The 14,458-nt window shown below is 24.0% G+C and overlaps 1 protein-coding gene across 1 annotated transcript in view; it reads right to left on the bottom strand.

Moving 5' to 3' along the window:
* LOC117180689 (neuropathy target esterase sws) overlaps positions 1–14,458 on the bottom strand; it is a 95,130-nt gene that overhangs the window by 44,442 nt on the left and 36,230 nt on the right. The window contains exons 7-8 of the mRNA XM_033373179.1: positions 8,788–8,950; positions 134–514 (exon numbers count right to left, since the gene is read on the bottom strand). Coding sequence (XP_033229070.1) covers positions 134–514; positions 8,788–8,950 — 544 coding nt within the window. The remainder of the gene's footprint in view (positions 1–133; positions 515–8,787; positions 8,951–14,458) is intronic.

Below are 14,458 nucleotides of genomic sequence, written 5' to 3'. Positions count from 1 at the left end.
GATTGACCAAGTGTATAGAGCTCCAAGGAGATTATGTTGAAAAATAAAAAAAAATTGTTTTTATACTTCATTCTAAGGACTTATTGAACTACCCTCGTATTTCTAAATCTTTTGAAACTCCTGATATACTCACAATTCGATACTGCGACTTCCTGGTAAACATTCTCTTGGGACATTGGATGTGGTGATGACTAGAGACCCAAGATCTCATGTTGAGCCACTCAACTGTATTAGTTGGCCTCAGTCCGCTCTGCTCCTTGTGCAGAAGCACCAATTCCTTCTGCGTTCTCATCGCCAATCTCTCAACTTCCCGTTCCGTTCTGCCCAAACTCGGGGGCCTATCACCCAGGCCCACTATCAGAATACAATCCGCCTGTCTCACGCATCTTTGCGTCCACAAAGTGTAGGTCGAGTCACACTGGTAAAGCGAAATCCGGTGCTGATCTTCTTGCTGCGCGAGCCACGATGTCAATCGGTACTCGTTCATCGGCTCCATTATACTACTTCCCAAAGTCTACACAAATCACAGAAAACAAAGCAAAGATATTGAATAGCCATTTTTTTTCTTAGAAACTTATTTTTTGTTAAAACATCTGCCCGCTTGGCGGGCACATTCTCGTCGCGCGCTACACGCGCGGCTCGCTTCGCTCGCAAGTTTGAACGCGCCTAGGATGCGCGACGGTTGTATCTCGCGCTTCGCGCTCGGATATTTATTCTTTGCAGTTGGAATGTTTGAAAAAAACTTTATCAAAAAGATCTCTTTTAGATGGCAGTATTTATGTGAAATTGTTATATGAAATTGTAGATCTTTTTTGGGATAACCATTTTTATTAATTCATATTTTTTCGTATCCTACATAGTTTGTCCACAAAATGGATTTTTTACTTTTCATTATTTTTTGTGCAATCAAAATTTGAATTTTCGATTTTTGAAGAAAATCCAAAAGTTGTTTATGATAATCTTGTAGGGCTGTCAAAAAGAAATGTTTTTCTTCTCTTGACTTTTTTTCATATCGTGCGTTTTTTGGCTCCGAATTTTGATTTTCGGTTGATTAAAAAAATTTTGAAAACGCTATAACTCTGAGAATTTTCTTTTTATCGAAAAAAGTCGTAAGGATAAATTGTTTTATCTTTTTAATACTATAAATATCCGTACATGGAATTTTCAAATTAAAAAAAAAGTTGTCTCAAAAATTTTCAAAATGCGCTCAATTTTGAATTTTTATCAAAAATGGCTGGTTCACGAACTCGTCCTTTCTTTTAGGACCTGAAAAAAGTGTGCCAAAGATGAATTTGATTCGTTTATTTTTTCGAAAGTTATCGTGTTTACGGACGGCCGGACGGACAGACAGACACCATCGTGAAAACCTGATTTTCGGATTCAGGGGATCTCGAAACGTGAAGATCCGTTGAAAAAGTGTGATGTCAAATTTCCGACAATTCTAATACTTTCTCAATCATAAATGCCTCTCAATCATAAATGTAAAAAAAATACAGGGTGGCAACTTTTTTTTAAATTTTCGTCTCCCGGCTTTCTCCCGATAAATATTCTTGATTTCTCACGGTTTGTAAAAAAAAATAACTCTCTTTCCGAAACCCCCAGCACTATCAATTGCGGAATTCAATAAATATCAGAAAAACTATTTTGTACGAAATTAATTGAATTTCAATCATATAATAAGAAGGATAAGGAAATTTGTATGGCTAATCAAGGAAAATACGGTGATGCGTTTTATTGCAGACTAGCAGTAAATATACGCGCACAGATCGCGCTTTCCTGTCTCTGAATTTCTATTTACTAATATGAAAATATGCAAATTTAAAAATCGATTATTAACCCTTTAACGGCCACTGGTGGCAGCTGAGCAACGTTCATGATTTTCGATTTTCCTAATTTCAAGGTAACGAGCTTAGAATTCGGCAAAATAAATACGTGCGTTAGATCAAAGTGGACTATTCCGCATCTCGTAAGGTGATTTTCAATTATTGTATAGTCAATAGAAACCGAGAAAATGGTAAACAATAAATAATATTTTTTTGAAAAAATCGATCAGCAAACGACCATACACTGTTCCTAAATTTTTTTCAGAATTTTTATTTAATGGGATTAAGGCTTGGCCGTTAAAGAGTTGAACCAATTTTTTAATATTATTGAGAAAAAGGAGTTGTATTTTATACTTTCTAAGTCGAATAAAGCTACATTTTCAGTTAAAAAATTAATTAAAAAAAAGCGTTTTACAGTAAACAGTTGAATTTTCAACCAAAGAAATAATTTTCAACAATATAGTTAAACTTAAAAACAAAAAGACTACTTTTTATCCAAAAACGATGACGTTTTAACAAAATAGTTGAATTCCCTACCAGATAGTTGCACTTTCATCACAGTAAGGTCAAATTTGTACCAAAACAGATTATTAATTTTTAATAAAAATCGACAAACTTTTCTTTAATAGTTGAACTTTCATTCATAAAGTATGACTTTTTAACAAAATAGTTTAATTTTAAAACAAACTGTTGCATTTTTATCCAAGAAAAATAGAAATTTAAATATCTTATTGAATATTCGAATTGAAAATTCATACTTTCATACATCTAATAAGATATATGAAATTTTTTTGTTAAGAATTCACATTTTTTGTTTGAGAACTATGCTTGGTTAAATAGAAATGGCTGGAAATTTAATTAAAAAACCGGGATTTTATTACTTATCACAGTCAAATTCAAGTTTCGATTATTTTAATAATTTTTGTCAATACAAAAAATATATTACTTTAGTTGAAAATTCATCAGTTTGGTTAAAAATAAAACTTTTCTTGTTCAAAATTCAACAATTTGGTTGAAATTTTGTCTTTTTTAATTGAAAATTCAATTGTTTCATTGAAAATCCTAATATTTGGTTAAAAATTTATTTTCGTTGTCAAAATGATATTTTTCTTTGTAAGTTAATCTTCTTGCTTAAAATTTTTTTTCGGTTAAAAATGCAAATGATAAGAGTTAAATGTGGATCATTTTAGTTAAAAATTCATTTTTAGGTTGGAAATAAAATTACTTGGTTGAAAGTTAAACTCTTTTATTCTGGATAAAAATTTAATTATCCAATTTTTAGTTCAAAAATTATATTTTTTAGTAGAAAATTCGCCTTTTTTGATAGAAATTAATCTTCTTGGTTAACAATTCATCTTTTTGGTCAAACATGCAATGAATCTACTTAAAGATTCAGAATTTCAGTTTAAAATTCGTCATTATCGTTTAAAATTCAACTATTCCAATTAAATATTTATAATTTTATTTGAAAGTTCATTACTTTGTTTGAAAATGTAACTATTTTTTTTTCTAAGTTAGATTTTGTTGTTGAAAGTAATTTTTTAAATTGGAAACTTAATTTATTCTCATTGAATATTCCATACTTCTGGTTGAAAATTCTTTTGTTTAGTTAAACATTAATATTTTTAACTTTAAATTTAATTATTTAAATTTCGATTCACAATTGATCTTTTTTAGTAAAAGTTAATTTTTTTATTTGAAAATTCAAATATTTCAGTTGAAGATTCATGTTAATATTCCATTTTTTGGCAGAAAATTGATATTTTTATTTGAAAATTCATCTTCTTATTTCAAAATTCATCTTTTTGGTTTATAATTAATATTCAAATATCAGAATTTTAATATTGTAATACTTTTAACATAGAATCTTTTATAAATGGGATAAGACAGTATTTCAGACATGAAAATGGCTTTTTAACAAAATACTTGGATTTTCAACAAAATATTCAAACAAATTTTACTATAATATTTGAATTTTCAACCTAAAAAGATAAATTCCCAACAGAAAAGTGTCATAGTTTATATTTTAATAAAAAAAGATGAAATTTATATTTTTTTAAATAATTTTAAAACCAAAAAGATGAATTTTCAACAAATAAAGATTCTTCACTCAAGGAAAAAAAAGTCTGTCTAAATTGTTCAACCTTCAAACCGAAAGACGAATTTTCACCAGAAAAATTGAATTTTCAAAAAAAAGTATGACTTCATCAAGAAATTAATTTTCCACGAAACTGATGCATTTTCACCCAACAAAAATGAAATTTCAAAACAAAATTTTTTTTACCAAAAAAGCAGAATTTTGCTACTTAAAAAAAATTAATCTTTAAAAAATGGGAAAGCTACATTTTCAGTTAAAAATTAATTTTAAAAAAGGCTTTTCCACTAAACAGTTGAATTTTCAACCAAAGAAATAATTTTCAACAAAATATTTCAAATTTAAATCAAAGAGGTGAATTTTCAACTAAAAATATAAATCTCTAAAATAAAAAATAAAATGATTTCTTAACCGAAAAGTTGGACTTTCATATCAAAATGACATTCCCACTAAAATAGATGAATTTTTAAATCAGAAGATAAATTTTTAAACAAAAATAGTTGAATTTTCTGTTCAAAAAGACTACTTTTTATAAAAAAGTATGGTTTTTTAACAAAATAGTTTAATTTTAAAACAAACTGTTGCATTTTTATCCAAGAAAAATGGAAATTCTACTAAAACAGGTGCATTTTTAAATCAATAAGTCAAACTTTCAAAAAAGAGATGAATTTGCAACCGAACAGTTGCATTTTTATTCATGAAAGATGAAATTTCTTCTAAAGCAGATAAATTAAAAAGAAAAACTTTTTAGAAAATAGTTAAAAAGAAGATTCAGTTCATTTCAACGTCAAAATATAAATTTTAAACAAAAAGTAATTTTACAATAAAATAGTTAAATTTTCAACAAAACAGTGGAATTTTTAACAAAAAAAATTTTTTTTAACAATACAGTGTATTATATCAACCAAACATTTCCATTTTTATCAAATAAACATAAAATTTCTCTTAAAATAGCTGAAATTTTTATTTAAACCCCAAATTTTGTTAAATAAGGTGAATTTTCATCCAGAATAGAGTTCATTTCTCTTTTCAACAACAAAATATTAAATTTAAAACAAAAATCAGACTTTTTTAAAAAGTATGACTTTTGAAGAAAATTGTTGAATTTTCTACCAAATAGTTCCATTTTTATCCAAGATATGTTGAATTTTCAACCTAATATTTGCATTAATACTAAAGAAAGAAGAAATTTGTACTAAATCAGATAAATTTAAAAAAATATTTAAATTTTTATCCAAAGATTCCAATTCACTTTTTAACGCCAAAATAAGAATTGCAAGCAATAAGTTGATTTTCTGCTGAATAGTCGAATTTATAACAAAAAAATGTAACTTTTTAAGTAACAAGATTATTAAATTATCAACCAAAAAGTTGGATTTTTCTCCAAGAGAAATTAAATTTCTACTAAAACAGGTGAATTTTTAAATAAAAAAGACAAGCTGTAAAAAAAGTGTTTTCACCCAAAAAAAGATTTTAGCACAAAAATTATCAACAACAAAATATGAATTTTAAACAAACCATTTTAATTTGATTTGGAGAATCACGAAACTAGCATGATTTCATATTAAAATTTGCAAAATTGGGTCATTTAAAATTCAGAGGAATTATAATTGTATTCTTTCTAATTAAAAGTGTTCAAAATTAGATAATTAATGATTGAGAACTTTTAAATTTGAGTTATTTAAATTCAAAGCGATTAAAATTTGACAATTTAATATTAAAAACTAAATAAAATATTTCAAAGATAAAACTTCTGAAATTCTAGAATTTTAAATTGCCATTACATAATAAAAATACAAGTTAACATTGAAACTGATTAGAAAACTTTTTCTAAAGTGAAAAATGAATTGAATTTTTTGTTTAAAAACCTTTCGAAATAGATAGTAATTTTAAATGGGAAACGTTAAAAATGAAAATTTTTCTACCCTCGAACGTTGAAACTTAAACGAACACGAACTTCATTTAAGACTGTAAAAAATTTTAGTCGCCAAAAATTGTCACCCCTTTAGAATTTCAATTATTTGAAGTCCATTTCCTGATGTATCAATTTCAGATAGTTTAATTTCATCGATTTTTATTTTAAACTCAATTTATAATTTTTTTATTTAGCATCTTCCTTCAGAATTAATATTCATTCTAGAAAGTTTCGAATATAAAATATTCTTCAATTTAAAATGACTTATCGGTTTAATATTTTTAATATTATTAATATATTTTTAAAAATTCATATTATTTAGATTTTTAAATTAAAAAAATTTAAGCAAGAAGATTAACTTGCAAAGAAAAATATCATTTTTGACAACAAAAATAAATTTTTAACCAAATATTAGGATTTTCAACGAAATAATTGAATTTTCAATTAAGAAAGACAAATTTTCAACCAAATTGTTGAATTTTGAACAAGAAAAGTTCCATTTTTAACCAAACTGATGAATTTTCAACTAAAGTGATATATTTTTTGTATTAATAAAAATTATTAAAATAATCGAAACTTGAATTTTACTGTTATCAGTTATAAAATCCCGGGTTTTAAATTAAATTTCCAGCCATTTATATTTAACCAAGCATAGTTCTCAAACAAAAAATGTGAATTCTCAACAAAAAAATTTCATATATCTTATTTGACGTATGAAAGTATGAATTTTCCATTCGAATATTCAATAAGACATTTAAATTTCCATTTTTCTGGGATAAAAATGCAACAGTTTGTTTTAAAATTAAACTATTTTGTTAAAAAGGCATACTTTATGAATGACAGTTCAACTATTAAAGAAAAGTTTGTCGATTTTTATTAAAAATTAATAATCTGTTTTGGTACAAATTTGACCTTACTGTGATAAAAATGCAACTATCTGGTAGGGAATTCAACTATTTTGTTAAAAAATCATCGTTTTTGGATAAAAAGTAGTCTTTTTGGTCTAAGGTTTAACTATATTGTTGAAAATTATTAAGATAAATCAACAAAATAGTTTAATTTTAAATCTACAAAGATGAATATTCACAAAAAATACAAGTTTTTAAGAAACAAGTGAATAGTTACACATTCAGTTAAAAAAATTAATTTTTAACAAAAAAAGATGCATCGTTTTAGTGGAAAATTCGTCTCTTTTGTTGAAAATCTTACTATTTTTTAATAATTTTTTTATCTTAAATGAATTTTTTAACTAACAATTTAACTTTCACTTTTAGTTTAAAAGCGATATTTTTTATTGAAAACTGATCTTTTTTGTGAAAAATTGTAACTGCTTGGTTCTAAATTAATGTGTTTTTTTCTCTTTAAAATTCATATTTTTAGTTTTACTATTTACGATTTTAAGGAAATTTTTTAAAATTTGCATGATAATTATGAATCCTTTCAAAACTCCTAAATATCTCTTAAAATTACTCAAATTATTCTACAAATAATTGATTCGTTTTAAATGAACAGTCAATTATTACTAAATATTTAATAATTATTCCCTTTCCTGATTAAAAAATGTCAAATTAAACCGTTTAATTTTCAACGTTAAAATATGGAAATTCTTATATTTTGAACTGATTTAAAATCCTTTTTTCAAATCAATTATTGTTCATTTTTTGATAGTTCAAGAACAGATTCATTTAAAAAATATTTTTATTTACTTATTAAATAAAAATGTTTTTTATCCAAACTTTGCAACTTCAAACGCTTTGAATTTTTAAATGTTCAAGTCTTCAAGACAACATTATAAAATTGTTTAAATTAAAAATGTAAACTTAAAAATAAAAATCCTAAATTTGCTAAATTAAAGATTTCCGAATTACGTATTGTAAACTGCATAATAACATAATTGAAAAAAATAACAATTCAACTAATTATTTAACAAAATTGTTGAAATCGAACTTGGCAGATTTGTCTTCTAAAAAATTTATAAAATTCCTAGCCAAAAAAAAAACAGGGTGGCCGTTTTAATCAAAGAAAAAAATTCCTGGTCATTTCACGGTTCGCAAACATTTTTAAAGTCAATGAAGTTAAATTGGAGTATCAATTTTAAATTATTTTTTTTATTTTTTCAGAACTTCTAAACATCTTTTAAAATAATTCTAACTTCTACAATTTATTCTAAATTTTTTTTTAATATCCTGCAAAATAAAAAATAAATCGATAAAATCATTCACATTAATTTTTGATAACTTTATCAATCTTTCTGAATCTTTTTAAATATTTTCTTAAAATTAATTTTTCAAAATAAAAAATCATTTTCAATTTTCCTATGATTTTGATTTATTCTTCTAAATAAAATATCTGCCAAAATCAATAGTTTTTCGAGTCAGATATTTCTAAATAATAAATAATTGCCCTTTTTCTTAATTAAAAAACCGCAAATTGAATCGTTTAAAAATGGAGTATTTTAGACTGAAATAATATTTAATTTTTAACGTTAAAATCTCGAAATTCTAAAATTGTGAACTGATTCCGAATCATCTGATAAAACGAATTATTATTCATTTTTCAGATTTTTAAGTAGAATTCAATTTAAAATATAATGAATTAATTTACATTTACAGTTAATAAATTAAAAAGGTTTTTTTTTTCAATCAAAAATCTTCTAATTGAAACGCTTATGATTTTTAATTGCTCAAGTCTTTGAAACGGCATTTTAAAATTCTTTAAATTAAAATATATGCTAAAAAATTAAAAATCTCAAATGGAAAATTTTTAACTAATTATTTAAAGAACGTTTGAAATCTAAGTTGCACAGATTTTTTTCCTAAAAAATTGTAAAATTCCAGCGGCCTCCCTTTTGATTTAAATTTTTAATTTCTGGTTAAAAATTCTTTTTCAAAAGCAGCCTGAAATTGGTAAGGGAGTTTTATGGATTAATCCTAAATTAAAAATGAAATGTCTACCTTTCGAACAACGTCAGAAGTGAGTCTTAAACAGGGACCAATCGCACAAAGCGAATGATAAAGCTCGTAAGTGAATGCAGTTAAAGGAACGTCATCAGAAACGGGAACGATGGCAACTGTAGAAAAGTTAACTTGTGAAGGCCTTGCATCCACTGTCGCCCTTCTATATGGAAAAAAATAATACAATTAAAATTACAATTTATTATTATTACAATAGCAAGTCTCGGGCTGACTTTAGAGCTCGAAAATAGTGTAAATAGTGTTACAAATTTGACAAAAATAGTGTCAATTATCCAAATTCCTTTTTATTTATTGCAGAAAAAAATTGTTTTTCTATGATTTTAATAATCGAATTATTATAAATGATGTCGTTTGAAATCAAAAACATAATTTTTATTGAAAAATATTAAAATTCACAACAACAAAAAACATTAATTTAAAGCATGTATTTTGCAATTGAACTTTTTCTGACTTTCGCTTCTTACCAATTTTGGAAAAATGGTTGAATTTTAATAATTGAATGATTTTTTTTTCGGGAAAAAATTCTCTACAACTCCACTGTTTCCGATTTTTAAAATAACTAAATAATCCAGGGTGACCGTTTTAATCAAAGAACAAAATTCCCGGTCCTTTCCCGGTTTTTACCCGGTTCGCAAATATTTTTTCCGGTCAATAAAATTTTTTTAAATCTAAACAGTAAAAGTACAAATAATAAAAAATAAACTAAAGCATTCAAAGTGGAACTCTTGGATTTTCAACTTTTAAAATTGAATTTTAAAAGTTTTTAAGTCAACTAATTTTATATTGAATTGTTCAATAATTTACACGTATAAACTATTAACAATTTTCAATTGAATAATTTCAAGTTTAATGAATTTAAACTGCAAAATTCAGAATTTTTAACATTCATAAATTATAGAGTTCAAAGATTTAGATTAAGTTCCAAAAATATAAATCCAGGTTAACATTTTCAATACCCTAAATTAAAGAATCAATCAATGAACTTTAAAAATTTTCAGAATTATATTATTCAATTATTTTACGCCATTGAATACTTTAAAATAAATTTTTTTTTCCACTTTTGAGTTGTTAAATTAGAATTTAAATTATTTTCATTTTAAATAGTTTAAGCATCCTTAAAACAATTGAACACTTCTTATTTTTAGAAACAATTAGAGTAATTTTAAGAGATATTTAGAGGTTTCGGTGCAAATATTCACAACCTAATTCAAAACAAAATGTAGATTTTTGCACTTTACAACAAATTTAGAGGCTTTTTACGAATTGTGAAAAACTCCAAACAAATAAAAACATTTTCTTTAAATTCCTAGAAAAATTGAAAATGATTATTTATTTTGAAAAATTATTTTAACAGAATATTCAAAAAGATTTTAAGAGATTTCCAATATTATTTAAAAAAGACCCGGAAACAGTTTAAGGATTTTTGAACAAATTTTTGGATTTTGTCAAAATTGTAGGAAAAATTTTATTCAGTCTTGAAATTACTCCAATTTTTCTACAAATAATACGTGTTTAATTATTATTTAGACATCAAAATTCGACAATTTCGATTACAAATTAAACATTTTATTAAGTAGAACAATAAAAATTGTAACATTAAAATGTTAAAAGCTTTTCGAAATTTTAAGCTTTCTACGTCAAACAATTAAGTTTTAAATGGTTTATTTTTGAATATTTGGTTCAAATTTAGTCCTCTTAAATTATAAATCAAATATTGCTAAATACTAAATAATTATCCTTTTTCTGAATCAAATTTTTTTTAATTAAATGGGTTAAAAATTGAATAATTTAGAGTGGAACAATATTTTCAATTTAATAAGAGCCTTTAATTACGAATAAATTACGAATCTGGAGATTCTTTAACTTTCAACGGATTTAGCATCGTTTTATCAAATCAATTATTGTTCAGTTTTTAATACTTAAGCTACAGATCCATTTTAAAAATTATTTGTTCATATTTACAGTTGGTAAAATAAAACTGTTTTTTATCAAAAAATCTTAACTTCAAACATGTTTAATTTTTAATTGTTCAAGACTGTACGACAAAATTAAAAATATAAGCTTAAAAATAAAAATCTAAAATAGAGAAGTTTTCAGGTAAAAGATTTTCGAAATGTACTGTCATTTCCTGGTTTTTCCCGGTCTCCAAAAATTCCCGGTTTTTTTCGGTTTCCCGCTCCAGCGGCCATCCTGATAATCTTAAAATATAATTAATTGTTTTAAAAAATGTTCTAACGATTTAGAACCATAAAAGCCACCGAAAAATTTACTTTCGAAATTGTAAACAGTAGATTTGAAGAAAATGTTTTCCCGGTAAAAAAATAAGCCGACATTTATTAAAATGCAATCATTTTTTTTTAACTTGTTAAGAAGCGGCGATCAGAAAAAATTGAATTGAAAAAAAAAACATGGTTCAAATTACTATTTTTTTGTGTGAATTTTAACAAAGTCCAGTAACATAGTTTTGATTAAGAATTCATCTGTTCTGGCAGAAAAGTCATATTTTTTTTTGTTGAAAGTAAATTCTTTTTCATTGAGAAGTCCAGTATTATATTTTTTGTTCAGAATTTATCAATTTTTCTTAGAAATTCTACTTTCTGATTTAAAATTTAATTATTTTGTTGAAAATTCAACAATTTTGTTAAAAATTAATTTTTTTAAATCAAAAATTCAACTGTTTTCTTGAACATTCTTCTTTTTTAAATAAAAAATTCGTTCTTTTGGATTGAAAATTCATTTTTTGTTATCAAAGTTCTCTTTTTTCGTTGAAAATGGTATTATTTTTTATCCGAAAATTCAACTGTTTTGTTAAAAAGTCCATTTTTGTTCATTCTTTTCATATGCAAAGATGAATATTCCATCTATTGTTCACAATTCATCATTTTTTGGTTAAAACTTTTATTATTTGGTAAAAAAAATAAATTCATTTGTTGAAAATGCAACAATTTTGTTATGAAGACATACTTCTTATTTTAAAATTCAACGTATTTGTTGAAAATTCGCCTTTTTAGTTTGGAAATTCAGCACTTTACAATTGTTTTTCTTTCTTGAATCTCTTTTTTTTTATTTAACTATTTTATTGAACATTCATCTTTTTGGTTTAAAAATTAATTTTTCTCTGTAGAAATTTCACCATTTTTCGTTAAAAATGCAACTGTCTGGTTAAAAATTAATCTTTTTTGTTTAAAAATTTACATTTTCGGGTTGAAAATTCCACTGTTTTGTGGAAAATTCGTAGTCTCGACTCAAAAATGAAACAATTTAATAAAAAATTTAATATTTGGTAGAAAATTGGTGTATTATGTTGATAAAAATTCATATTTTTTGGTAGAAATAAAATTTTTTTCGTTAAAAATCAGATATCCTGTAAATTTTTATTTTTTTGGTTAAATCCAACTGCTCTTAATTTTCAATAAAAATATTTTGTTATTGAAAATTCAAATCCTTGGCTGAAAGCTGAACAACTTTTTTAAAAATGTCATATTTAAAAATTAAAAATTCATACTTTTAGTTGAAATACAATTTTTTGTTGGTTAGAAAGAATTTTTTTAACTGAAGATTTAATTACTTTGTTGAAAATTCAACTGATTAGTTTCAAATAAACTTTTTGTTTTTATTTTAGATTCTCGGCTTGAAAATTCAACTGTTTTACAGAAAATTCGTCTTTTTGGTTTCTACTGAATTAGTTGTTAAAAATAGAGAAACGAAAAAAAAGTGTAAATTAAAAATTAATCAAATTAAATTCAAAATTTAACTATCAATTTAGAAATTTATGTGTTTTGTTAAAAATTCTCCTTTTTTTTGGTAGAAATTTAATTTTCATGGTTAAAAAATTCAACTATTTGGTAGAAAATTCTTTTTTTCCAGCAAAATTTTTAGTTTACTTACCTAATGTTTCTATGATATTAAAAAGAACTTTTAAAATTTTATACTTTAGTCTATAAATTCGGTCGACAGTTCATTTTTTTCGGATGAAAAGTCTACTATTAAATTTTTTGTGAAGAATTAATGTTTTATGGTAAACAATTTCATTATTTGCTTAAAACTTGAATTATTTTATTGAAAATTCAACAATTTGATTGAAAAGCCATACTCCTTTGTTTAAAATTCAATTATTTTGTTAAAAATTCGTCTTTTTTATTTAAAAATTCAAGAATTTGATTGCAATTTTTCTCTCTTATCTGACAATTTTTTTTCTTTGAAAATTCAGCTATTTTGTTAAAAAATGATCTTTTTTGGTTGAAAGTTAACCATTTTAAATCTAAAAGTTTACGATTATATTTTTAGTTTAAAATTCATTTTTTTCTATTGTTTTTTTATTAAAAATGCGACTATTTTATTAAAAAGTCATCTTTTTATTGACATTTCAACTACTTAAAGCTAAGTTGTACTTTCTGAACAAATTATTTTTTTAGTTGAAGATTCATCTCATTGTAATGAAATTTAACTTTTTTTTTTAAAATAACTGTTTTGTAGAGAATTCGTCTTTTTAAATACATGGAAAATTTCATAATTTGATTGAAATTTCCTTTTTTTCTTGCTAAAAAAATGTTTCCTAGTTGAAAATTTGTCTTTTTGGTTCAAAAATTCATCTCTTTTAATTCAAAACTTTTTTCAAGGAAAAACTAAAATCATTTTTGATTGGAGTATTAACTATTACATTTTTTGTCGAGAATTCATTTTTATTCGTTGAAAATTCGACTAACTGAATGAAAGTTGAATTATTTTGTAAAAAAATTAATTTCTTTGCTTAAATATTCATCAGTTGGTTCGAATTTATGATATTTTGTTGAAAATTAGTTTTTCCTATAGACAAATATTCTAATTGGTTAAAAATTTCTCTTTTTTGCGTGTTAATAATGCAAGTGTTTTGTTGAAAATTGATCTGTTTTGGTTGAAGATTCGTAATTTTATTTTTAAATTTTTTGTTGTTTTTTTTTTTGTTTTATTTTTTTGTTAAAAATGTATGTATTTTTGTTAAAGTTCGTATTTTTTAATAGAAAATTTATCTTTTTGATTCGCAATTCAACTCTTTGATTCAAAATGTATGTATTTTGTTGGGAATTCATCTTGTTTAGTAAAAAATTAATCTTTTGCGTTGAAAATCCAACCATTTTGTTAAAAAATTTTAGAAACGAAAAAAAAAAACTTAAGACTACTAAAATAAAATTTAAACTAAAATCTCATCCGTTGTTTTAACTGTTTAGTTGAAAATTTATCTAATTTTTTGAAAATTCCTCTTTTTTGTTGAAAAACTAATCTTCTTGGTTGAAAATTCAAATATCTCGTTAAAAATGTATGTATTTGGAAGAAAATTCGTCTTTTCTGGTAGAAAATTAATCTTCTTCGTTAAAAATGCAACTATTGAACTATTTAGTTGAAAATTTATCTAATTTGTTGAAAATTCGTCTTTTTAATAAAAAATTAATCTTTTTGATTTTGATCAAAAGTTGATGTATTTTAACGAAAATCCGCCTTTTCCAGTAGAAAACTAATCTTCTTAATTGAAAATTTCACTATTTGCTAGAAAATTAATTTTTTTCGTAGAAAATTAAATTATGTAGTTGAAAAATTTTAGAAAAAATATAAATGAAAACATAATAAAATAAGAATTTGGACTAGCATTACATCTATTGTTCAAATTGTAGAG

The sequence above is a fragment of the Belonocnema kinseyi genome, chromosome 9, assembly GCF_010883055.1.
Source record: "Belonocnema kinseyi isolate 2016_QV_RU_SX_M_011 chromosome 9, B_treatae_v1, whole genome shotgun sequence".
NCBI classification, from domain to species: Eukaryota; Metazoa; Arthropoda; class Insecta; order Hymenoptera; family Cynipidae; genus Belonocnema; species Belonocnema kinseyi.
The sequence above is the reverse complement of the archived record's forward strand: the minus strand, read 5'-3'. Positions and strand labels throughout refer to the sequence as shown.